The sequence below is a fragment of the Panthera leo genome, chromosome A1, assembly GCF_018350215.1.
Source record: "Panthera leo isolate Ple1 chromosome A1, P.leo_Ple1_pat1.1, whole genome shotgun sequence".
NCBI classification, from domain to species: domain Eukaryota; kingdom Metazoa; phylum Chordata; class Mammalia; order Carnivora; family Felidae; genus Panthera; species Panthera leo.
In genome coordinates, this window is record NC_056679.1 from 112,552,434 (window position 1) to 112,574,721 (window position 22,288).

The 22,288-nt window shown below is 53.6% G+C and overlaps 1 protein-coding gene and 1 long non-coding RNA gene across 2 annotated transcripts in view; both read left to right on the top strand.

The window, feature by feature from the left end:
• Window positions 1-21,780, top strand: part of TGFBI (transforming growth factor beta induced) — a 32,791-nt gene extending 11,011 nt beyond the window's left edge. The window contains exons 3-17 of the mRNA XM_042935755.1: window positions 3,961-4,025; window positions 5,279-5,439; window positions 5,776-5,940; window positions 6,198-6,344; window positions 8,381-8,522; window positions 11,087-11,299; window positions 12,145-12,282; window positions 12,868-13,013; window positions 13,977-14,113; window positions 14,899-15,029; window positions 17,443-17,567; window positions 18,843-18,945; window positions 19,525-19,604; window positions 20,682-20,706; window positions 21,129-21,780. Coding sequence (XP_042791689.1) covers window positions 3,961-4,025; window positions 5,279-5,439; window positions 5,776-5,940; window positions 6,198-6,344; window positions 8,381-8,522; window positions 11,087-11,299; window positions 12,145-12,282; window positions 12,868-13,013; window positions 13,977-14,113; window positions 14,899-15,029; window positions 17,443-17,567; window positions 18,843-18,945; window positions 19,525-19,604; window positions 20,682-20,706; window positions 21,129-21,169 — 1,819 coding nt within the window. The 3' untranslated portion in view covers window positions 21,170-21,780. The remainder of the gene's footprint in view (window positions 1-3,960; window positions 4,026-5,278; window positions 5,440-5,775; window positions 5,941-6,197; window positions 6,345-8,380; window positions 8,523-11,086; window positions 11,300-12,144; window positions 12,283-12,867; window positions 13,014-13,976; window positions 14,114-14,898; window positions 15,030-17,442; window positions 17,568-18,842; window positions 18,946-19,524; window positions 19,605-20,681; window positions 20,707-21,128) is intronic.
• Window positions 3,052-3,814, top strand: LOC122217985. The gene is made up of 2 exons (XR_006201788.1): window positions 3,052-3,511; window positions 3,719-3,814. It is a non-coding gene; the product is annotated as an uncharacterized LOC122217985 (long non-coding RNA).
• Window positions 21,781-22,288: the final 508 nt, after the last annotated feature.

Consider the following 22,288-nt stretch of genomic DNA (forward strand, 5'->3'; position numbering starts at 1 on the left):
TAGGTCAAGGAAAAGCCAGGAGCCTCTCCTGAGAACAGCTTTCGCTGATGAGATTTGATTCAGAGACCAGTAGATGGTCCTCCCTGCACAGGGAGGCCAAGAAACTAGGGAGACGCAGATGGAGGCCCCCACAGTGTCTGTCTTTCCTGTGTTCATCTTAGAGAGACGGCATCAGCTGCACGAGCCTGTGAGGGTCCCCAGCCACATCTTCCCACATGTGTTCTCCCCGGGGCCAGAGCCCAAGGAGGACACACGCTGGGCTGACAACAGACACTGCTCGTCCAGGAGCTCGGTGGGCTGTCTTCTCAGTCTGCAACTTCCAGCTGCCCTCTGCTTCTCTGGGGCCACACGGACCTGTCCTGAGAAGAGCTGGTATTGTGGGGTAGTGTTGGGAGTAGAGAAGTTGCCAGCTGAGGCAGCGTCTCGGCCCAGGAGGCTGTCAGGCTGGGGGTGAGGGGCATGGCCCGTGCCTGTGCACCTAGGGAGTGCCAAGGATGCCAGACTGTGGCAGCGGGAGTCGGGGGAGACCAGCAGGGCGAGAGGATGAGGAGAGAGCTTCCTGGCAGAGCCACACTCAGTTAATCAGGAAAAAGCCTTCGGCTGGCGGACTGAGCTCTGCTGGGGGTGACCCACGTCCAGCCGATGTGGGACACGGCCGCAGAGAGCCCACGTGGCAAGGCACGGTGGGAAGGGTGCTGATGAGGGTAGGCTCTCGCCACATCAGAGAGAGCCCCTGGGTCCCCTTCATGTCAGATAGGTCTGCTTTCCCCCAATCTGTATGTTGCCAAAAGCAATGGAGAAGGGATTAGACTCCATAAAATCCCAGGGGAGTTCTAGGTCTCTGTGATCTTTTTTTTGTTTTTAACATTTATTTATTTTTGAGAGAGAGAGAGCATACGTGCTAGTGGGGGAGGGGCAGAGAGAGATGGAAGGAGAGGATCCCAAGAAGGCTCCAGGCTCTCAGCACGGAGCCCAAGGTACGACTTGAACCCACAAACCGTGAGATCATGACCTGAAGTGGAAACCGAGAGTCAGAAGCGTAACCTACCGAGCCACCCAGGCGCCCCCTAGCCAGCTGTGATCTTAAGAAACCCTTTTGCCCCCTGAACACCCTTGCAGCTCTCTGGTTCCATCCTAAGTATCCTTCTCCATGCTGACACTTTCCTGCTTAAGTAGGTCTCTCCTCCCAGACGCTTAACCCCGTTTCTCCCCGATGGAACCCACTCCCCCCACACATGCCCGTGTATATGGGGCCACATAAACTAGTGAGTGCACACTTGAGTTGCTTTTCTCTGTCCTCCGTGAAATCCTGGTGAGGCACCTGAGCTGTGGAGCTCTCTCGTTTTTTTGAGATGGAACTCAAAAGGTTCCATCTGGATACCCTGAGAGAATCCATTGGCCAGCACAGCTGGGGGCTCCCGGGTGTGGAGTGTGCAGCACCCATGTGCACAGGGTGCACAGGGTGCCCCGGGATGAGAAGAGCTTTGAGGAGAAGACCCATCCTCCAACTGTACTACTCTGATTTCACGGAGTGCCACCCAAGCACTTTTGGAAAGAAGCTAAGCTTTGGCGGACCTGACCGTAATCCCACCTCTCCAACCCCAGCCACAGAGCCCTGGCGTTTATCAGAGGAGCCCTGGGATCCCGCGTATGGGTGTCCTGTGGACCTATGGGCTCAAGGCTTGGAGCTCTTCCCAGACGTATCTGGGAGAAGCCAGCGGACACTCTCCTTCAAAAGACAACTTCTCTGCCCCCTACAATACTCCCAGGGACTAGGACCATGAGTGTGAGATTGGAATGAACCTTGGATATCATCTAGTTTAACCTCACCCCATTTTGTAGATGAGGCAACTGAGACCCCGAGAGAGAAGTGGACTTTCGAGGTCACAAGCCAGGTCTCCTAGCTCTAGTACTGTTTCCATGACACCACACTGCCCTTAGAATCAGTGGCATACCTTTGCACATCAGTCAAATCTTACTTTCGTTGCAGAAGATGACTTCAGTTTCCGAAAATAAAATTGTAGGTTGGTCGACATGAGTCCTGAGACTATTTAGCCCTTACAAGCAGAACTCTTATGGGTTTAGGGATAAGAGGTTAGAAGGGAGCAGGATGAGGGGAAGGCTGGAGAGGAGGAGGATGGGGTGGGCAGGAGGATGGAGGGAGCCGGGCAAAGAGGAATATGCGTGGCTCGACACTCCTTAGCCATTTCCCAGTGGACTGACTCATTTCTGGCAAAGCGATTCCTGTAGCTCCCCGGCTGCCTGAGAATCCTAGTCGGTCTGTCTCTGAAACACCCCCTGGATGACAGATGAACCTGGCTTCGTCTTCTCATGACTCACTAGGGCTTCCCTGAGCTGACTCCAGTTGAATTAATAAGAGCAGAATGTCCTGGGCTCATAGAGAGCAGCCTCCCCAACTCCCAAGCCCACATTTCTCCCCCGTCTGCCCGCCTGTCTTTGAACGAGGTTATTAAACATCCTATGAGAGCCCCGTGGTGAGCACCTATGTGTCAAAACCCGAATTCAAGTCTGAATTGTCTCCTGTCCCGAAGGGACAAGAAAGGAAGAGGCAGGGCATAGCTGCTCACATCTGGTTACAAGGCTGCCAGAGAGGACTGTGTTCACTGCCAGTGCAGGAGTGGTCTTCGAGAAAACTTGGGGATTTGATCAGAAGCAAGTCTTTCCTAGGTGTAAGCTTTTAGAACACTTACTTCCTTATGATATTTCTTGGAATTCTCAGTCTTTTTGGTTCCCCAGAATATGCGGTTAGCTGAAGCTGTGTGTTTCAGACCTCCAGAAGACAACAACTGTCCCATAATATACTGGCCAGAATTGGGAGAAGAGAAGTTTTTCTGCCAAATGATTTCAAAGTTTAAAACTGTATACTTCCAGGGACGCCTGGATGGCTCAGCCGATTGAGCATCTGACTCTTGATTTTGGCTCAGGTCATGATCCCAGGGTCGTGACACCTGCTGAGCATGGACCCTGCTTGGAATTCTTTCTCTCTCTTTCTGTCTTTGACCCTCCCCTGCTTGCTCTCTCTCTTTCTCTCTCTATCTTCAAACAACAATAACAACAACAACAGCACACACACACACACACACACACACACACACACACACACAACCCACAAGTTGTATACTGCCAGTCTTGTTTTCATCCAGGTACCAAAGAACCTTGAAAACTGGTGATATGAATGATGTGGTCCTGGAAGGACGATAGGATGAATTGGTTGAGGGATGGGGGTGAGTGGGGGACACTTTGCTATGTAATCCTTTGTATATTTTCAATTTGAAACCATATAAATGTTTTTATTGATTAAAATTTTGTTCTTATTTTAAAGAAATGAGAAAAAAGAGCTTTGTTTTTACTTTAACTTTAAAAGTGTTAGAGTTTGATTGTAAAGACAGAAAAACTTGATGATCATCTATACACTGTCCTTCCGGGTCCTCGAATTGGAGAGCAAATGACTGTGAGAGACTGAATCCCATGACTGTTGGAAGATACACACGTACGTTTTACAGATAAGGAAACGGAGTCAGGAGATAGGACTGGCAAGGGAAGTCCCAGTTGGTTAGTGGCAGACTCAGCCAGGACAGGTCCGGGGCTCCCCTTCCTCCTCCCTGCTGGCCCAAGAACGCTAACCATGGGGTTCGCCATGAGTTATGCTGGAGATAAGTTCTTGGTGGGGCTCTTTTCTAATCCTGCTATTGAACAGGCCACCATTGCTGGAGGGATGGCGACCATTAGGAACATTCTACAAAGCTGAGGAAGAGTGACAAGGTCTTTGCTCCAAAAGGCACAAATAGGACTGAGAATGAATGATCTCCTCCAAGACGGTACAGTGTTGTACCATCGTTTCCCTTCCTCTGCCTGTGGACGCCCTTCCTGGAGTGAGGACTGATGACAGCCAGGAGAAGGGGAGCCCCGCCTTCCCCTCATGCGTGTGTCTCATTGCAGAGTCATCAGCTATGAGTGCTGCCCTGGGTACGAGAAGGTGCCAGGAGAGAAGGGCTGTCCTGCAGGTGAGTAAGCCAGGCCTGGCCCGTTGGTACAGATGGAGGGAGATGGGGAGGGAGGAACACCCATGTGAGAGACAGCAGTGTCCACGGCGGAGGGGGTGGTGGCGCGGGTCTGACACACAAGGCTGCATGGACATGCTCCCCACGTGCTCTCTGGTTCTGGGCTCCGTGCGAGGGCCAGAGCATGGAAGCTGGGAACACGGAGCTTCCCGCCCTGCTCCTTCCTATGCAAGCTTACCTCCTCACGGGGCTAGTGGAACAGACTCCAATTCCAGCCTGCCTGTGCTGGCCTCCCAGCCATGGGCTGCTGGCCTTGTTGTCTCTGGCTAGGAGTGATTTCTGATCAGCTCTGCCAGAGAGCCAGGCTGGAGCACGAAGCCACCCCTCCTCCCTCTGTCAGAACTTGGCTCATCACAGTCCAACGAGAAGAGCAGTAGACCAGGCAGGATCACCCGGAAATGGCATAGGGAACCACCAATGGCCAAAGACTGTGTGGCCCCTGTGAATTTTATCAGCTATCAGGCATATCCCCAGGGGCTGTGCAGAGTGGGAGTTTTAACTATGAAATACTTGCTGTTGATTCGTTGAGCATGTGAGACGGACTTAAAAGGAAGGGGCACTTTGGTTGGTACCAAGGTCTCGAGGTCATGGTTGGCATGGTGGGAGACTCAGGCAGAAGGCAAGTGGGAAATAGGCAGTGGAGAAAGGAGAATGGCCTCAGAGAGGAGCTCAGCCTCTGAGCCTTCCCTCGCGCCCGTTGAAATGGACGGTGAGCTCACTGTGGGAGGGGAAGGCCCCTTGTGGGACATAACATTTTATTGCTTGTAAGTATACAAAGAACCTGGAAGGTCTGTAATGCTCTTTCATTCTAGTAGAGGCCATTAGGAACCCGGTTGGGACAACTAGATGAATCAGAAGGCCTGGTGTGTAAATAAGGATATCTATTTCCGATGTCCATTCCTGCCGGTACTCTCTAAATGTCTGGGAACAGAAGCTTCATCTTGCGTATGGCTAAAAGATGAAAAATTACCAATTAGTTGGGGCCAAGTAGGGAGGCGTTTGACCTATGGAGGCGCCTTAAGAAGCGTGTGACACACGTGACGAGCTTGAGGCACATTGAGACACAGTGGACGTGTCTGGGCTTTCCCGCACACTTGTCCTGCAGCTGTACCCACGCTCTCTGCAGCCCAGGGAGGGGGCCGTCTGCCTGGGGTGGGCCCCACAGCCTGTGCCTCCTCTGTCCTCTGCCCCCACAGCCCTACCTCTCTCAAACCTTTACGAGACCCTGGGAGTCGTCGGCTCGACCACCACCCAGCTGTACACAGACCGCACAGAGAAGCTGAGGCCCGAGATGGAAGGGCCAGGCAGCTTCACCATCTTCGCCCCCAGCAACGAGGCCTGGGCTTCCTTGCCAGCTGTGAGATGCCTGCCTTACTTCCCAGAGGGGGGTGCTTGTGGGCATGAAGGATGAGGCTCTTTAGTGCTTTCCCACTGTTTCAGGAAACGTCTTCCTTGAGCCCTCAGAGAAAGCCAGGGAACCCGAGTTAAAATACACCTCACCAGGTTGCCTCCAGTGCCCCATCTGTCCAACTGAGCTCAGCAGACTGACTTTGGTGCTCACGGAGGAGAGGTCCTTGGCAGAATGGAGGCGTGGGGCCATTGGGGTTTCAGAAGCGCCTTTCCCAGGGTAACGAGAACCTCCCCCCTTGAACATGTGGTCTGCAGCTAAGTGCAACTCCGGCCTTCCTTCTAGGAAGTGCTGGACTCCCTGGTGAGCAACGTCAACATCGAGCTCCTCAATGCCCTTCGCTACCACATGGTGAACAGACGAGTCCTGACGGATGAGCTGAAACACGGCATGGCCCTCACCTCCATGTACCAGAATTCGGACATCCAGATCCACCACTATCCCAATGGGGTAGGGAGTCCCCAGCTACACTTCCCTGTGTCCACACCAAGACTGCCCCTGCTCCGCATGTGGGGCTGGTTTCTGGGGTTTTGTCCTGCAGGTGAGATTGGCCGGAGGTAATTCCTGCCTCCCGCGCCTGCGTCTCCTCAGGCCCTCTGGGTCCACAGGTGTGGAACCCGCCTTCTGCACCGCGTTTTCCCTTCCTGGGGCTTCAGGCCTGTGCCTCCGATGTGTCAACCACTCCTCCTCATTTCTTCTCTGGGCAGATCGTGACCGTCAACTGTGCTCGGCTGCTGAAAGCCGACCACCACGCAACCAATGGTGTGGTGCACCTCATCGATAAGGTCATCTCCACAGTCACCAACAACATTCAGCAGATCATCGAGATCGAGGACACCTTCGAGACCCTTCGGGTGAGGGACTGCCCTGGGAGGGGAGCCGACCTGGGGACACACCACCTCCCCAAAGGGCCTTCTTGTGTGGGAGAAGCAGAGGATGTCTCCATGTTCATGAGCATTTAGGGGACATGGAACAAGCTCCTCTAAGTGCCCACGAACAGGACGGGTCCACTTACCAGATGCTCGGCTTGACCACAATGAAACATCATAATCCTCTGCTGGAAAAAAATGTCTCTGCCCGTCTTCTCCTTTGTCAAGCTTTCCTTTCATGGCTCCCCTGGAAAGTTCCATGGTCTCCAGCTGCAGCGGGGCGGGTCGCTTGAGCCCGAGGCTGCCTGGGCACGCACTACGGGTCCAGAGGGGAGAGGGCCCTTCCTCCCAGACAGTGGCTCCCATACGTGGGACTAGAATAATGTCAGGCTGCCTGATCTTCTGGAACACATGTTCCTACCATGGGGCCCTGCTGCAGCCATACCCGTGTCTCCTTTGAACCCAGACCGGCAGTGAGGCCACCAATGTGGACATGGGAGGCTGGGTTTGACTTCTGGCCTGGCTTCTGACCTGGCCACCGAGTACTGTTCCTTCTGCCCTTCCCAGCAGGCATTTGTCTTACAACTGGAGTGGCAGGCAGGCATTGCTCTTGGCAGTGGCTGCTGAGAGGAAGTGAACACAGGCTGCCCCGTCAGGGGTTTTGCCCTGATTCAAGGAGAACTTCCTGACCACAAAGGACACCAAGGGGGGTGGGGTAGTTCCTCCCCTGGAGATCTCCAACACAGAGAGACAAACACCCTGGGGCTGGGCTGCCTCTGAGGTAGCCTCAGGAAGTGGCTCTGCAGGGGACTCTGCTCTCCAAACTTTCCCCCTGCTTTCCTTCCGGGTCACTCCAAGGGCAGGGGTCTGCAAGGGAATGATGTCCCCACAAAGTTGGGGGCACGTCTTTTGATTAACCGTGGTTGACCCCGCTGAGTAACCTCCTCTTACTGTTTAGGTTTGGCAAATATTCCTTCTTTCCTTCTTCCTCTTTGGATCCCCCTAATGCCCATCCTTCCTCCCACTAACCCGTACTTAGTAACACCTGCTACTTCCCAGATATTGTTCCGTGTGCCAGGGGTATACAGGTGAACAAGATGGACCAATTTGTGTCCTCTGTGGCACTTCTTATTTTTTCCTGGGGAGACAGACAAGATGCACACGAGGTAGCCATGGACTGTGCTGGGCATTGTAAAGTCAGTGAGTAGGGAGCAGAGGAGGCCAGTTGACACTGGATGGTCAGGGAAGGTCTCTCTGGAAGAGGTGACTTTTGATCTGAGGACTAGAGGATGAGAACGGCCAGTTAAACAAAGCACAGGGGCAAGATCACGGTCAGCAGAGGGGAACAGGTCGAGCAAGAAGGAGGCCAGCAGGGCCAGAATGAAGACAACTATGCCGACAGAGCGTGAGGCGGGAGCAGCTGGGCCACCAGGGGCCAGTCCTGTGGGGCCGCAGACCGGGCATAGGAGTGTGTCCTCATCCCGAGAGCACAGGGAGGCGCTTGATGCTTTTGCAAGATATTCTGGCTGCTCTGTAGACGCGGGTGATGGGACCCTCCCACTCCTGGAGCTCACCCAGGTAGTATAGCCAGTAGTTCTTTACACAACGTGAGGACAGCAAGCCCTAAGAGTATGGCGACAGACCCCTTCTCAGTTGCAGAGTGGGGGTGGGCATGGGGTGATCGGGGGTTGGCTACCTAGAGAAATGACATTTCAGTCAAGTCCCAAAGAAGGAATAGGGGTCAGAGAAGCAAAGAAAGAAGGAAGGGCAGAGGGAATAGTGGGGCCAAAGCGTGGGGGTGGGAAGGACAAAGCCATGTGAAGTCACTGAGAGCTGGCCGGAGGGGTAGCAGCTCATCAAAGCTCAGAGAGGTAAGCTTTGGTTCGGCTCTCCATCTCGTCTTGGGCTTCTACACAAGCCTGAGGCCCTTGGAGGCAAGACTGGCGACACCGTGTGTGCCTCTTGCCTGCGGAGCATCCCAGAACCTTTAGGGAAACCTCCATCCTCTCCCCTCCCCACAGGCCGCCGTGGCCGCCTCTGGGCTCAACACACTGCTTGAAGGTGATGGCCAGTTCACGCTGTTGGCCCCGACCAATGAGGCCTTCGAGAAGATCCCTGCTGAAACCTTGAACCGGATCCTGGGTGACCCAGAGGCCCTGAGAGGTGAGCACCCCTCTGCTCCTCCTGCCCCCTCATCGGAGCAGCAAGACTGAGCCTAAGGCCTGCTCTTGTCCAAGACAGACATGTGGCCTGACATCCTGTCACAGGACAGACATGCCACCTGACATCCTGTCTCATTGCTCCCAGCTGGCTCCATCTCTGCAGAAACCAGAGCAGAGCCATGGTTGGAGGAGTGAATACAGAATCCAGCCACCTTTGTCTAATGACACAGTTGGGCTGAGGAGCAAGGCAGAGTTGGAGGTCCAAAGCAGGCCCTGGCCAGACTCAGAAAGAGCTAAAGGCCTGAACGATCAAAGCCAGAGCAGGGCATCCAAGCGGGCAGCAGCTTGGAGGTGTGGGGAGGAGATGGCAGGTTCTGGCATCCTGGAAATGAACCCATCGTGCTGACCCTTGAATTCTTCCTATGTCTGGCCAGGGGCCTCATGGATAATCGAAAATTACAATTAAATTCAGTTACGGTCAACTTCATAGCAGAGTCCCTCAGTGCTTCCTCAGTGGGTTGCTTAGCTAGGGGTGCATTGATTATTGGAAGGACCATGCACGTGAGAGAAGGGAGGGGAGGGGATGCCCGGCCCTCTCTGCCCCCTGCCCCCTGCCACTGCCCCCTTCAGCTCCATGAGCACTGAGCCGCTCCTGCTGACCGCGAATCTCCTGCAGAGAGGAGTTGGTCCCAGGTCCCCTGTGGACCCCAACCCCACTTAGTCATCCCAGCTATAATCCAGGGGTGACATCATTTCTTTTGAATCTATTTAAACGCACCTTTGAAATCTACAACCTACAATACCTACTGCATTTCAGACACCCTGTAAACGTAAAATGTTCTCCTTGCAGCCACACAGGGACGGGCGAAGGCACATTTCTGAGAGCATAGATGGGGATCTGTTGTGTCCAGATGTTGTGGTGCCTCTGTGCCTGGAGTGTGGCAGGAACTGGGGCCACACAAGGGAACGTGGTACAGACTTGCCTTCAAGGAAGTTTAAGCCTAGCTGGGCTTAAAGACAGGCCGTGGGTTCTGAAGACAGGCCGTGGTGACAGAGATGCCCCCACCCTCATGGGCACCTGCAGCCCGAGGCGTCCCAAAGCTTCCTGGAGGAGCTGAGACTTGGGTCCATCTCAGCACACTGAACTTGCCATTCAGAGCTATGCTTCCCATAACACCTGTTTTGTGCAGAACACATTTGCATCTTTGTAGATATCAGAATTCCTGATGAGAAGAAAAAGACACTAATTTTTCCCTTTTGCACATCTGCCTTTTCCTGCTCAGTAACCCATTTGCTCTAAGCAAGAGCCCTCTGCACAGGGCTCTGGCTGGCGGGCTTGAAGGCGGAGGGACAGGAGTGCAGCCGGACAGGCTCTGTTGTTTCTAGTGGGTTGGCAGACAAGCGAGAGGCCCGGGCTGGCGTGCCTTGTTGGAAGACTGGCTTCCAGCCCTGGCCCTGCTCTCCCTCCCAGTGGCCCTAGTGGGTTACCCCACCCTGCCTTCAGTTTCCTTCCCTGAGAAGCTAAATCCCGAGGCCTCTTTCCCATAGTGACCCAGCTGTCCTTTCTCTCCCGCCGGCCGAAGGGCGTCAGCACTGGCTTTCAAGGCCCCCAACACCCCTGCAGCAGCCTTGTGACTCTGCAGGTCCTCAGTGCTTCCTCCTGTCCGTGACTGTGCGGTTTTGGTTCTCACACTCGGCACAGATTGAGACGCGCCTCTGTGGCGAGAACATAAGACAAAGGGCCCTGAGTGGCCATCTGGGAACTTGTTTTGCGTGGCTGGGGTCATGTGCCCCCCCCCACTGCCTCTTGCAGCTTCCTCAGGGCCCCCAACTTATGTCCTGTCCCTGAAGGGCTCTTGGACAAGTAAATAAAGGATTCTATTTATGATTTATGGGTGGGGTGAATGCAGTGGCAAAGACCGTGTCTTTTTGGTCACTATCCCCAGCCCCTAAGCAAGGTCCTGGCAACTAGGAGACCCTTGGGTAAAATGAACAAAAACAGATAAAGTGAGCAAATACTCCCAGAACTCTCATTTGCTATAGTTTCCATCTTTGCGTCCCACATTTTACATTTTCTAAAGGTCTGTCGATAAAAAGTCCCAGGGTAAACTCACTTTGAGGTTCAGGTACTAGTAAGAGAATTCCCCTTAGATTCAGGTACAAATGAGCCAGCCATTAACACGTGTTGGGCATTCACTGTTGCCCAGCACCGTGCTGGGTGCTTCACGTTCAGAGCTCACACCGCCCCCCGGAGAGGAATGCCAAGCTCATCTCCCCTGAGGAGGAAACTGAGGCTCACAGAGGTTCAGTGACTTGTCTGGGGCCCCAACTGCTGGTGAGTGGCCGAGCTGGGATTCAGACTCAGGCAGTCTGCCCGCGGAGCTGGGCTCGACTCGGGGCAGCAGCAGGAGGAGGGGAGGACCCGGGCTTGTGTGGTGCCCCAGCCTCATCTGAAGGGCAGCGTCAGAGAGAATAGAATCGGTACAGCCATGGAGGCTGCGTGCTGGCCTCTGACATCAGCCTGGAGCCAGCACCGACTCGACCTGTGTCCTGTTCGACCCCCAGACCTGCTGAACAACCACATCCTGAAGTCAGCCATGTGTGCCGAAGCCATCGTCGCAGGGATGTCCGTGGAGACCCTGGAGGGCACTACGCTGGAGGTGGGCTGCAGTGGTGACATGCTCACCATCAACGGGAAGGCCATCATCTCCAACAAAGACATCCTGGCCACCAATGGTGTGATCCACTACATCGATGAGCTGCTCATCCCAGACTCAGGTGAGCCAGGCCTCCTAGGCTATGGCCCTTCCAGGCCTCCTGTCCCTTCTGGCATCCAGGGTGGAGACACTTGGGGAATGTAGGGATCTGGGGGGCCATTTCCTTGCCTGCACGCAGCGCACAGCCTCTCAGGAGAAAGGGCCTGGGCCCCTGTTGGGTTGCAGCCGGGACTGAAGCATCTTGAGCTGCCGGCCTAGGAGTCCAGGCGTTTCCTTGGAGGCAGTGGAGGAAGCTCAAGGGAGGTTGGAGGGAGCTGGGGAGGGAGCCGCTCGATCACAGAAGAAGCCTTTCAGAAGATTTGCCTGCACAGAGGGCCATTTGCTGACCTCAGAGCATGTGCCTTCTCAGTGATGCCCAAGCATCCCAGAGTTGCTGACCCTGGGAGAAATGACTGAATGGACTTTGGCTTGGGTTTCATTCAGCATGCTAGCTAGCCCCATTCTGGACTTCGAGGGAGGTCGGTTGCTCAGGAGTGAAGCAATTTCACAGGAAAGAAACCAAACCAGAAGAAGACTTTGTACGGGTGTGGTTGCTGGCATTATCTACTACTCAGAAGCCATGACACGGATGGTGCTGCCCTGCTGCAGGCATTAGCCGGTGCCCTGACCAAGGGTGGGGACAGAGGCCAGCCCCTGCTCGCCTGCACCTCCCCTCACTCCCCTGCCCAGTGAGACCTGGGCGACCAGTGCCCTGATGACACGAGCCCGCTGCGCCCCAGCAGTGCCGAGAGGGCTGTTGACTCGTGGGGTGACATTCCTGCTGGTGTGTGTCACGCTCTGGGGTGGACAGATGATAAATGAAAACAGCACTTCTAACTTTTGAACCTACGTTCTCCTTCCTTGCAGCCAAGACGCTGTTTGAGTTGGCTACAGAGTCGGACGTTTCCACAGCTGTTGACCTTTTCAGACAAGCTGGCCTCGGCACTCATCTCTCCGGAAATGAGCGGGTGACCCTCCTGGCCCCCCTGAATTCCGTGTTCAAAGGTAACATGGCGACAGCAGCCCCAGGAGTTTGTCTCTGGGGTAGCTGCCCCCCCCCACCACTGTCACCTCTTGCAGCCTCCTCCCTGATTGCCAGCACCCTGCAGAATGTTAGCACTCCCACTCAGCTCAACAGAAACCTCGGAGGCTCTGGCACATCATTTGGCAGAGCAGAGAATGCATTTTGGGGATCTGGTCCCCAGAATTCAAAAGTTCACATCTGGCCGGAGAGCAGAGCACTCTCATGCCTTTTTATGTACAGAATCAATCGCCCATGTGATCATCAGAAGGTCAGAGTGAGGATACAGCTGAGCTGTGGTCATGGGGAAGGCGGAGGAGGGGGCCAAATGGTGTCCATGCCTTCCCCTCCCTCCACGGGCAAATCTCCAAACACCCTCGATTATCTAGAGCTTTTTGTTTGGTTAATTTGCAGAAGATGGCAGATGTTAAGGAATTTGGCAGCCTTACTGCATTTCTCAATCTCCCGTTTCCAAACTTAAGGAGGGTTGGCCTTCTCAACTACATTCGTCTCTCATTCTCTTCCTTTCTGGAGCATGCCTCTGGACCTACGCACACCTTCCCTTACAGATGGAACCCCTAACATTGATGCGCGCACAAAGAATTTGCTTCTCAATCACTTGATTAAAGAGCAGCTGGCCTCCAAGTATCTGTACCATGGACAGACCCTCAACACTCTAGGTGGCAAAAAACTGAGAGTTTTTGTTTATCGCAATGTAAGTTCTGGTTCCCCAATTGTCCTCTTTCTTTGTCTCAGGTCTAAGAAATGGAAGCTGTATTAATGGTAAAAGAACATATATGTCTATGTCTATGTCCATGTATGTGTGTATATACGTATATATTGTATATGTATGTGTGTATATATATACATACCTATTATATATATATATATATATATATATATATATATATATAAAATCTCAATAAACAGAAGCTTGCCTGAGTATGTATGTGTATATTTATATATATACTGATTTCTAATAAGGAAGGAAGGAATTTCTGGAAAGTATCTTATTTGAAAGGATCAAAATGGGAAACTGTAGAAGGATTAGAATCTCCTTTGCTGGCAGCCTTTGGGAATAAACCACACAGCGGTCTCAGCTGTCTGGGTAGGCAGCCATCAGCCTCAAGCTCAGAGTGATGAACAGGGGAGGAGGAATGGAGGTTTTAAATCCTTGGCTTATGTGAACGGAAGCCCCCTTAACTGAATGAGCACAGCCCTTCCTGGTCCAAAAGGCTCTTTTCTGTCTTCTCCAGTCTCTTTTCTGTCTTCAAACCCAACAAAATATCAAACAGGAAGCACATCACAATGCAGTCCTTCCTTGGAACCATCCAGTACCATTGACTAAAGATGGTTGTCGTCTGTTACATAGATGAGTCAATAGACTCGATCTATTGATTTGACCACTGTTGATGGACACCACGTGTGATGGGATATTCTCATTAGGGGACCTCTCTATATCTTTATTGGGGCCTGATAGCCATTTTTCCTCAACACAGTTTTTATTTTTTCTCTTCTGGAGAAAACACAACATTTTATCCTAGTCTTAATGACCCACACCAGTGTATATTCATTGATCTTTGCGGATGAAGCCATCGGCAGGCACATGTCCTGACCAAATTATGAGGCCCCCATGTGGGAGGATAACGTGCCCTTTCTCTGCTCCTCTTTTGCATAGAGCCTGTGCATCGAGAACAGCTGCATTGCCGCCCATGACAAGAGGGGCAGGTATGGGACACTCTTCACCATGGACCGAATGCTAACCCCCCCAATGGGGACCGTCATGGATGTCCTAAAGGGGGACAATCGCTTCAGGTAACCAGCTTCTCCCAAGTGGTCATGCTGGGGCAGGACGTTGGGTCTCAGCTATCTGTCAAGCTCCCCACTTCCTCAGGGATTCAGTTAATGCTGACGGTGCACTGGTCACCTTCCAGGCTGGGGATCTGGGAAGGGTGAAGGTCAGACTGGAAGCTTATGTTGATAAAAAGGGTTATTTCTGGGAATGTGATCCTCACATCCTTGGGAACAGGGAGGGGGTGACATTTTTATATTGAAGTCCGAGGAAGACATCATATTCTCTTTTTAAAGTCCCAAGTAAGTGGAGAGCACCTGGTTTTGAGTGTGGGATGAATCTCGCTCTGAACGATATCCACTCATGGCGCCTGGAGACTCCCAGCTGCTCCTTCTCAGGCTCCCTGTGTTGCTTTGCTTTCTTGCTCCTCTCTCTCCTTTTCTGACTTGCTCACTTACCACAGGGTGCTCTGACACTGGAGTCTGGGAGACCAGCCAGGCACTCCCTGAATCGTATCCCCAGGGCCCAGTGGCTCGGCCAGTCTGTGGGTTGGCCATGCTGCCGGCCTCTCCCTTCCTCCTTCCCTCTCTGGCCTCTGACTTCCGGCCATTTGACTGAGCTTAGCATTTATGGAGAGAAGATGCAGACTGGAATCTTCCCTCTTTGTGTACGAGCCGGGAGTGAAAACCAGCCAGGGGTGTGAATTCCAGTGCTGGGCCCCACCTACCCACAGTGGGGAGGCATCTGGGAAAGTGACCGCCCCTCTCCCCACCACAGGCAGGTGACATTTTCTCTGCTGTCTCCACAGCATGCTGGTGGCCGCCATCCAGTCTGCAGGGCTGACAGAGATGCTCAACAGGGAAGGCGTCTACACGGTCTTTGCTCCTACAAATGAAGCCTTCCAGGCCATGCCACCGGGACAGCTCAACAAACTCCTGGGTAAAGACCAACTGAAGTACATTTTCCATGGTTTCTAAAGTGAACGTATCGGTCAGGGGACCCGCAGGAAACAGGTGGCACGTTACAGAGGGTTTCACTGGAAGGAACTTAATGAGGAGACTGTTTGTAAAACTATGGGCAGGAGGAAGGGACCAGCAAAGGGTGATGACACCCAGGCCTGGGGTTGGGGAGGAAGGTGGAGGAGGGGACAGGGAGAACCAGAGCTTCAGAGGAGGGACACAGGACAGCAGCCAGAGCCACACGCAGCTGCTGGCAGAACCAGGGCAAGGGGGCCAGGACTACCTTAGCCTCGTTCTCTTCCCACATGCCCGTTGCCGTGGGCCTCCTATCAGCTGTGAGTTGGGGGGACACGGGGCAAAGGAGCCTGGACAATGTGCTTCACAGCCATCAGCCTCCCTGGGAACCATACAAGGCAGAGAAGAGTAGAAAGGCATTGAGTGGGTAACAGCCAGCCTGGTCACTGAGACATGTCTGCCACTGAGGACAGCGATAATGAAGCCATGTACCTTCACGAAACGTCCCTTGGGATAAAAGCTTTACCAACAAGCTATTCCTGGCCCTGAGAAATTTAGTTGAGGATGTTTCAGAGGTAATCCTCACAGTTCAGAGCTTGGGCTCTGGGATTAACTCAAAGCTGCTTCCCATCCTGGCTCGGACATTCACCAGCTGAGTGACCTCTAGCAAGTTGCTTAACCTCTCTGAGCTTCAGTTTTCCCATTAGAAAAATGAGAGCACCTTGCTGTGTGTTGTGCGGAATAAATGTGCTGCTGGGCACTGGGCATGCGTCCTCTCTCGGTGATGGCTACGATGAGGAGGGGGTGGGGTGGGGGTGCAGTGTTGAGCTTGCCCTTGACACACACACCTCACAAAAAGGTGAGCCTGGGGGGCAGGGGGAGAGAGGGAGGAGGAGGAGGAGGAAGGACCTTGGCCAGACCTTGGGGCCCACATCATAGACACCTTCCTTCCTGCTCTGGAGCAGGAGAATAGGAAATTCAGGTTGCAGGCAGCCCCGAGCTGAACTTGTGTTCTGTTTAAGATTCTTTATTGCCTGGTAAACGCCTGTCTCTTTGATGCTGACGTATGTTCCCGAGAAGAGGGGAGAAGTTCCTTCTGAACATAAACTTGTTCCATCCTCTCTGTGTCCAGCAGGACTGCAATATTCCCCAGTGGCCTCGGGCCTGCTCGGCCTCCCTCGTGTGTTCGGTCGTGCAGGAGCAGGGACGGGGTGGGATGTTGGTGTGCCCAAGGCTGCCCACACACACACCTTCCACCAGGTCCACGGGCAGGAATAGCCCCCAGCCCTCCTGGGAGACAGAGACGGAAGGCTGTCCAGGTGTAAGAGGTCAATCCAGGTGTTAAATGTCTCGGAAGAAAGAAGCCTCTCGCACCCCCGGGGGCCGGCTGGGCGCAGCAGCTCCCGGCAGTATTTTCGTGGAATGGGAATCCATGGCAGCCAGGCTGTGGGTGTTTGGAAATTACTTGGTACCTGGTGTCTCCATCCCACGGGCACTGATGTGGATTTGTTAGTAACCAAGTGAACTCTCCAAGATGCTTTAAAACTTCCCCCATTCTCAGTTTTGAGATGCTGGAAATAGCCATCCACAGGCCCTGGGGAAATCTAGCCACTGGGCTGGGACTGTGAGTATCGGGGCGGCCGTGATGGAGAGGAGAGGGCAGCTGGCGGCTTCAGGCATTGCCTCCCACACTTAATTTGGAAAATGCCTGTGCACCTTTATGAGCAATCGGATGCTCTCCCCAGTTGGTGGAGGAGCTGATGTGGGCTGGAAGGAATGTTGAGACGTGACGGGAGGGGCGCCGTGGAGGGAATGCCCCCCTCAGCCCTGACCTCATCGGCTCCACAGCCCCCCCAACCAGACTGCAGCTGTTGACTCTTTTAAGTTCTCCCTTCAGGAAACAGCGGCCGCAGAATATGCATTTGAGGGCAGAACGTGTAAATATTTCACTACTGTGTTATAACCATCGGGAGCCATGCTGATGATGAAATGTCCCAGATGCCGGGGCTGGAAAGGTTCCTAGCTTTCCAAGCAAATATTTAGCTCATGGAAAAATGAGTCATACTCATAGAGGAGTATGGATTAACTCCTTCTCGGCATCACAGAGAGCTCTCGCTTAGCCCATCAGCCCCCTGACTGCCGAGGCAGATGCAGGGCCACAGACATGGGCCTTTTTCCCCTGAGCCTTAGGCAGGTGGGGGGGGGGGGTGGTCCGAGGGGTGAGCACATGGCAGGTGCTCAAGGAGTGCTCGTTACCTGTTCAGGGAGTTCTCCATCTCGGGCATCACCGCTCTCATCCCCTCTGGGCCCTCCTTGACCACGCCAGTGACCAGCCTTGGAATGAACTCTGCTCTCCCTTCTTTCCCATGAACCCGCAGGCAATGCTAAAGAGCTTGCCAACATCCTGAAATACCACATTGGCGATGAGATCCTGGTCAGCGGAGGCATCGGATCCCTGGTGCGGCTGAAGTCTCTCCAGGGGGACAAGCTGGAAGTCAGCTCAGTGAGTGTGTTTCAGAACCAAACAGCCGGCCTGGCACCGCCACTGGGGTTCCAGGGCTTCTCTTGCCCCTGGGCCAGCCTTAGACACACACACAGTCTTGAAGATGCACCTTGAATCTCTGAGTGCATTCTGTCCAAAGAAAGAAAAGAGAAAAGGGTTTTCAGGGAAATGAGGCGAGACTGTGGCAGCACACAAATAAGAACTTGCGGATTTGCTCAGGAATCAAGCATCCGACTGGCCTCTGGGAGAGGCCATTAGATCTTCCTCCCTTTAAAGAGACGATAGGCAATTACTTATGCGTCTTGAGGGATCAGTCCCCCCGGCCCCTTCCCGCCCCATCCCTTCCAGTCTGGGGCTCACTGAGCTGTACCACATGCCAGACCATCCCAAGAGCCCTTTCCTTCAGATGCTTGGTCTGCAAGCTTTTCCTTGCTCTGCACTTTGATAACACACATTCCACTCTGAAGCTGCCTCAGGGGGTTCTTACCTTGAAGAGAGAGAACAGATAGCTGGCCCTGCTCCGTGAAGCTGCCCGTGGCCTCCCTGGCTGCACCTGGCAAGGTCACTGGGCTTCCCCATGGAAGGACCGCTCTTCTAGTATGTGGCTGGCTCGGCCTCTGCTGCCTGCTCCTCTCTCCCGACTTTCCGCCATCCCTTTGCATATCACTTTCCCCATGAGGAAGCATGGCGAGGGGTAGGAATGTGATGACTAGTTGACTTCTGCAGGTCACCTGAGAATCTCCCAGCTCCTCTTTTGGGGTGTTGGGATGCCATCACAGGCTTCTATTCTTCCTTCCCCCTTGGGGTGACACCTGAGGTTCAGGAAGGACAGAGAGAGACACCCGGGTGCGCTTCCTATGGGAGAGGTAAGGCACTGAGGGCGAGTGGAAGGAAGGAGCCCTGCACCAGAACTGGAGGTCCAGCTTCTGTTCCCAGCCATCCCACCCGCTTAGCTTAAAGGAGGCACCTGGCATCTCTTGAATCTCTGTTTCTCTTCTGCTAAGTGAGACGCTGACATCTGTGTCTTTACCACATGTCGCTGTGAGGACCAAGTGACTAGCACGGAAGGGTGTTTTGTAAATTACACCGGGCTGAGGCACACAAGGGATCAGAAAGAGTCCACCAGACTGAAGGTGTGGCTGGCAGGGACCGTTCCATTCACCAGGTGTCCCTCACGCTTAGCACAGGCTCTGGCATCCAGAACTGCTCAGTAAGCACTTGCTGAGAGTAAGATACGTACGGTCTATGTTCAACAGTGGTCTCTTTTTCTCCCAGAAAAACAATGTAGTGAATGTCAATAAGGAGCCTGTTGCTGAAGCTGACATCATGGCCACAAATGGCGTGGTCTATGCCATCTCTAATGTCCTGCAGCCTCCAGGTAAGGCCCTAAAGTATCCCATGGCCCCACAGTCTGCGGCTGACTCTTCTCCACACAGCAGCTGGTACTCGACAGGAAAACTGTTCGAAGCAAAGATTAGTGTGCAACGTGCCCACAGAGGGTCCATGGCCAGCATCGCTGTGGCTGATCCAAAAGTGAATTAGGAACTGTTGGTTTCAAACGCGCTACCCCAGAAACTCAAGCCAGATTTCTTTTTGTTGAATTGCCTGGCTGTCTTCGCCCCTCTCAGACACAGACACAGACGCGGATTTCTCACACGTGGATGCTGGGAACGTGGTTCCAAGCACGCTTCTTACATCTCGCCTCATGGGAGCTCTCTTTACCTCCAGCAAAGTTGAACTTGAGTCCAGCCTCTGTCTGCACTGTGCGTTCACCTTTCTTGGAGCTCTCTCCCCATGGGCCATATTCCATCCACTGTCAGTTATGAAAAATTTTAAAGGAAAAATTCATTGGCGAATGTGAGGCAGGAAACCCAACAGTGCCCCTCAGTCACGGTCGCTATGAACGCTGTGCTAATAGTTTTGCCCTCACCAAAGTTGCCTTTTCTTTCATCGCCAGCCATCAGACCTCAGGAACGAGGGGATGAACTTGCAGACTCTGCACTTGAAATCTTCAAACAGGCATCTGCATATTCCAGGGTAAGATGCGGCTAGGTTTGCCTGTGGCCTCAGCACCCTTGGTGCCTCTGCTTGGGCCCCTGGTCGGGGAGGGCCCTCTGGGTCCCTGTCTTCCTTGGCTGCCCTCCCAGGGCTCCCGTGATACTTCTCCTCACTCCCATTTAGGAATCCTTAGCACTGGCCTGTGTGGAGTTCAGAGAAAAGAACCCAGGCAGCCCCTGTACCTTTGTGGGCCAAAACCCAGGCCTATAAACCAAGGCCTCTGAGCCTCATTCTATGGGGAAGCCCATAGAATGCTGGTGAAAACAGATAAAGCTCTAGAATCCATCTATCCAACCAGGGCAACCCATCCCGAATCAGCCTTACAGTGTGGCCTCTAAGTCACCCTCTGGTTTCCATGATGTGGCCCGTCTTGGGTGATGCTGGGGCTCTTCAGGGTAGTGGTGAGGATTCTGGATACAGGGCAAGTGTGTGTGTGGAACCTCCCTTCCTTGCTCCAGCTTCCCTTTCCTCGCAGAGCCTCTGTGATTCTTCCTGGGCTTCTGTTCCTGCTCCCCAGCTTGCCCAGGGCCTCCTAGAAGCCCCACTCAGGCTCCTTTGCTGCTTCGAGTGAGGTGGAGCCCCTTGGGAATATGGGTACCTTACGGAAGACAAGAGGGTGCGGCTGGAGGTGGTTCTTACCCCAGAGACCCAGAGCTGGAATATGTCCTCTGCTTTTGGACAGAGAGGTCTCCTCAGTGCCCCTTCAGAAGGGTTCTTGGCTCTGAGCTCCTACTCCTCAGGGCCACCCCCTGTGCCGTCCCAACTGTCCAGGCTCTAGGCTTTGGTCTCTGTGGAAGTCAGGTTTTGTGGTCTCCCAGGAATATCCACCTCAGACTCTAGTTGGTTGGGGCTTACACTTCACTTGGGGCTGCTGAGACTGACTGAGGGGCTCCCTGGGGCCCAGCAGCTACACATTCCCATTCCTCTCCCTCACCCCTGGCATTTTTTGTGAGTAGTGTGGCAGGGGGCAAAACCATTGCTGTGAACTCATGCAGGGACAGCTTTCACTGGAAAACTTGACACTTTGTGTGTTTTTTTGTTTGTTTGTTTTTTCAGGCCGCCCGGACCTCTGTGAAACTAGGTAAGTCTGGCCTGGATTTGAAGTCCTTGTACGCCAACTAGTTTGGGCCTTTCCCCCAAGCAGGCCCAAACGTGCCATCTGCTGTATATAGATAAGAACGTCATGGTGCAATAAAACCAGCCTGGCCTTTGGGGTCAGATGCAGAACACCCACTTCCCTTCTCCATAAGATGGAGATAATAAGAGTACCAACATTTTAGGCTTGCTGCGAGTTTTTGGCTTTGGGAACCCAGCTGGAAGACGGAGAAAATCCCAGTTCAGAACATTGTTGAGTAAGACAGCAAGGCTCACCAACCAAAAAGCACCCGGGATGTGCGTGAGAGAGTGGCGGAAGGGGCCGCCGGCCATGCGCTTGTGACTCTGACGGTGTCTTGACAGACAGGGGCAGTTCGCACGTCTCACCTTGAAACTTCTCTCTTCCAGCTCCTGTCTATCAGCGGCTATTAGAGAGGATGAAGCATTAGTGCGGAAGATGTAGGAAGAACGCACTTCGGCAGCTCCCTGCCACTTTCTCTGAGTTTACCAAAGAGACTGAATGTTTTTGAAACCAAATATCACACACACTTCAGTGTATCTGGGCGGCACCATAATGAGATCTGAGCCCTGGGTGGGTGGAGGGAGGAGAGAAAGAGATGTCCTTTAAATTGTTTTCCCCCCACACGCGGCTGGTAACCTACTCCATGCAGAGACCTGGATGTCACTGCCTGAGAGTCGCTTCCAAAAAGGCCCTGTCCCAAACGTGGAATTTCCTGCCCGTGCCAAGTGCTCTGGAAAAGGGAGCTGAGGTTTTGTGGAGCTCACAAAACACGAATCACGTGCTCCAGCATCCTGGGTGGGGGGGGAGTCCTGGCGTGGTCTCTGTAAAGCTCTTTTGCAACTGGAGAAATGGCATCATTATAAGCTATGAGCTGGAACTGCTCTGTCCAGCGCGTCTCATGCCTGCACGTGGTTTGGACACTTCTTTGTGGCCCTGTCCAGGTAGGAAAGAGAGGGCAGGTGGAACACGCAGAGCCCAGGATTTCCCAGGTGTGGCAGAGCCATCGTGTGTTGGTGAAAATAAAACCAAAGGAACATGTGCCTGTGTGGACGGGACCTGTGTGCTGGCCTGGGTATTCACGAGGGATAGGTTTCTGTTTCTCGGGGCTGCGCGGGTCCTTCTTACCGGGGCTCCACCTGCAAGCAGCTGCAGTAGCCCTGAAAGGAGCGCTGAGGGGACCGTCTGTGGGCCATGCTGAGTCTTTGCTGAACTTTTTTTCGTTTTCAGTCTCCACAGGCCCTGGGGGGCTGAGTCCTCAGTCTTCGCTTTCCTCCCCAAGTGCCCATCTCCCTTGCAGCCTCGTGAGCCCCGTCTTTGGGTTGGACTTTTGAATGCTCAGCGTTCTGCCCTGTGAAGAGCTTACAGGCACAGTCCCGTTATACAGATGAGGAGACCAAGGTTCCGGAAAGGGAGAGCCACTGGCAACACAGAAAATAGCTGAGTTGGGACTGCCTCCCAAGCCTTCTGCCTCCCAGAGACGAGGCAGGGGAGCCGTTCAAGGTTTTCTAGACCCAGACCCCCTGTGCGGACCCACACACAAATCCCT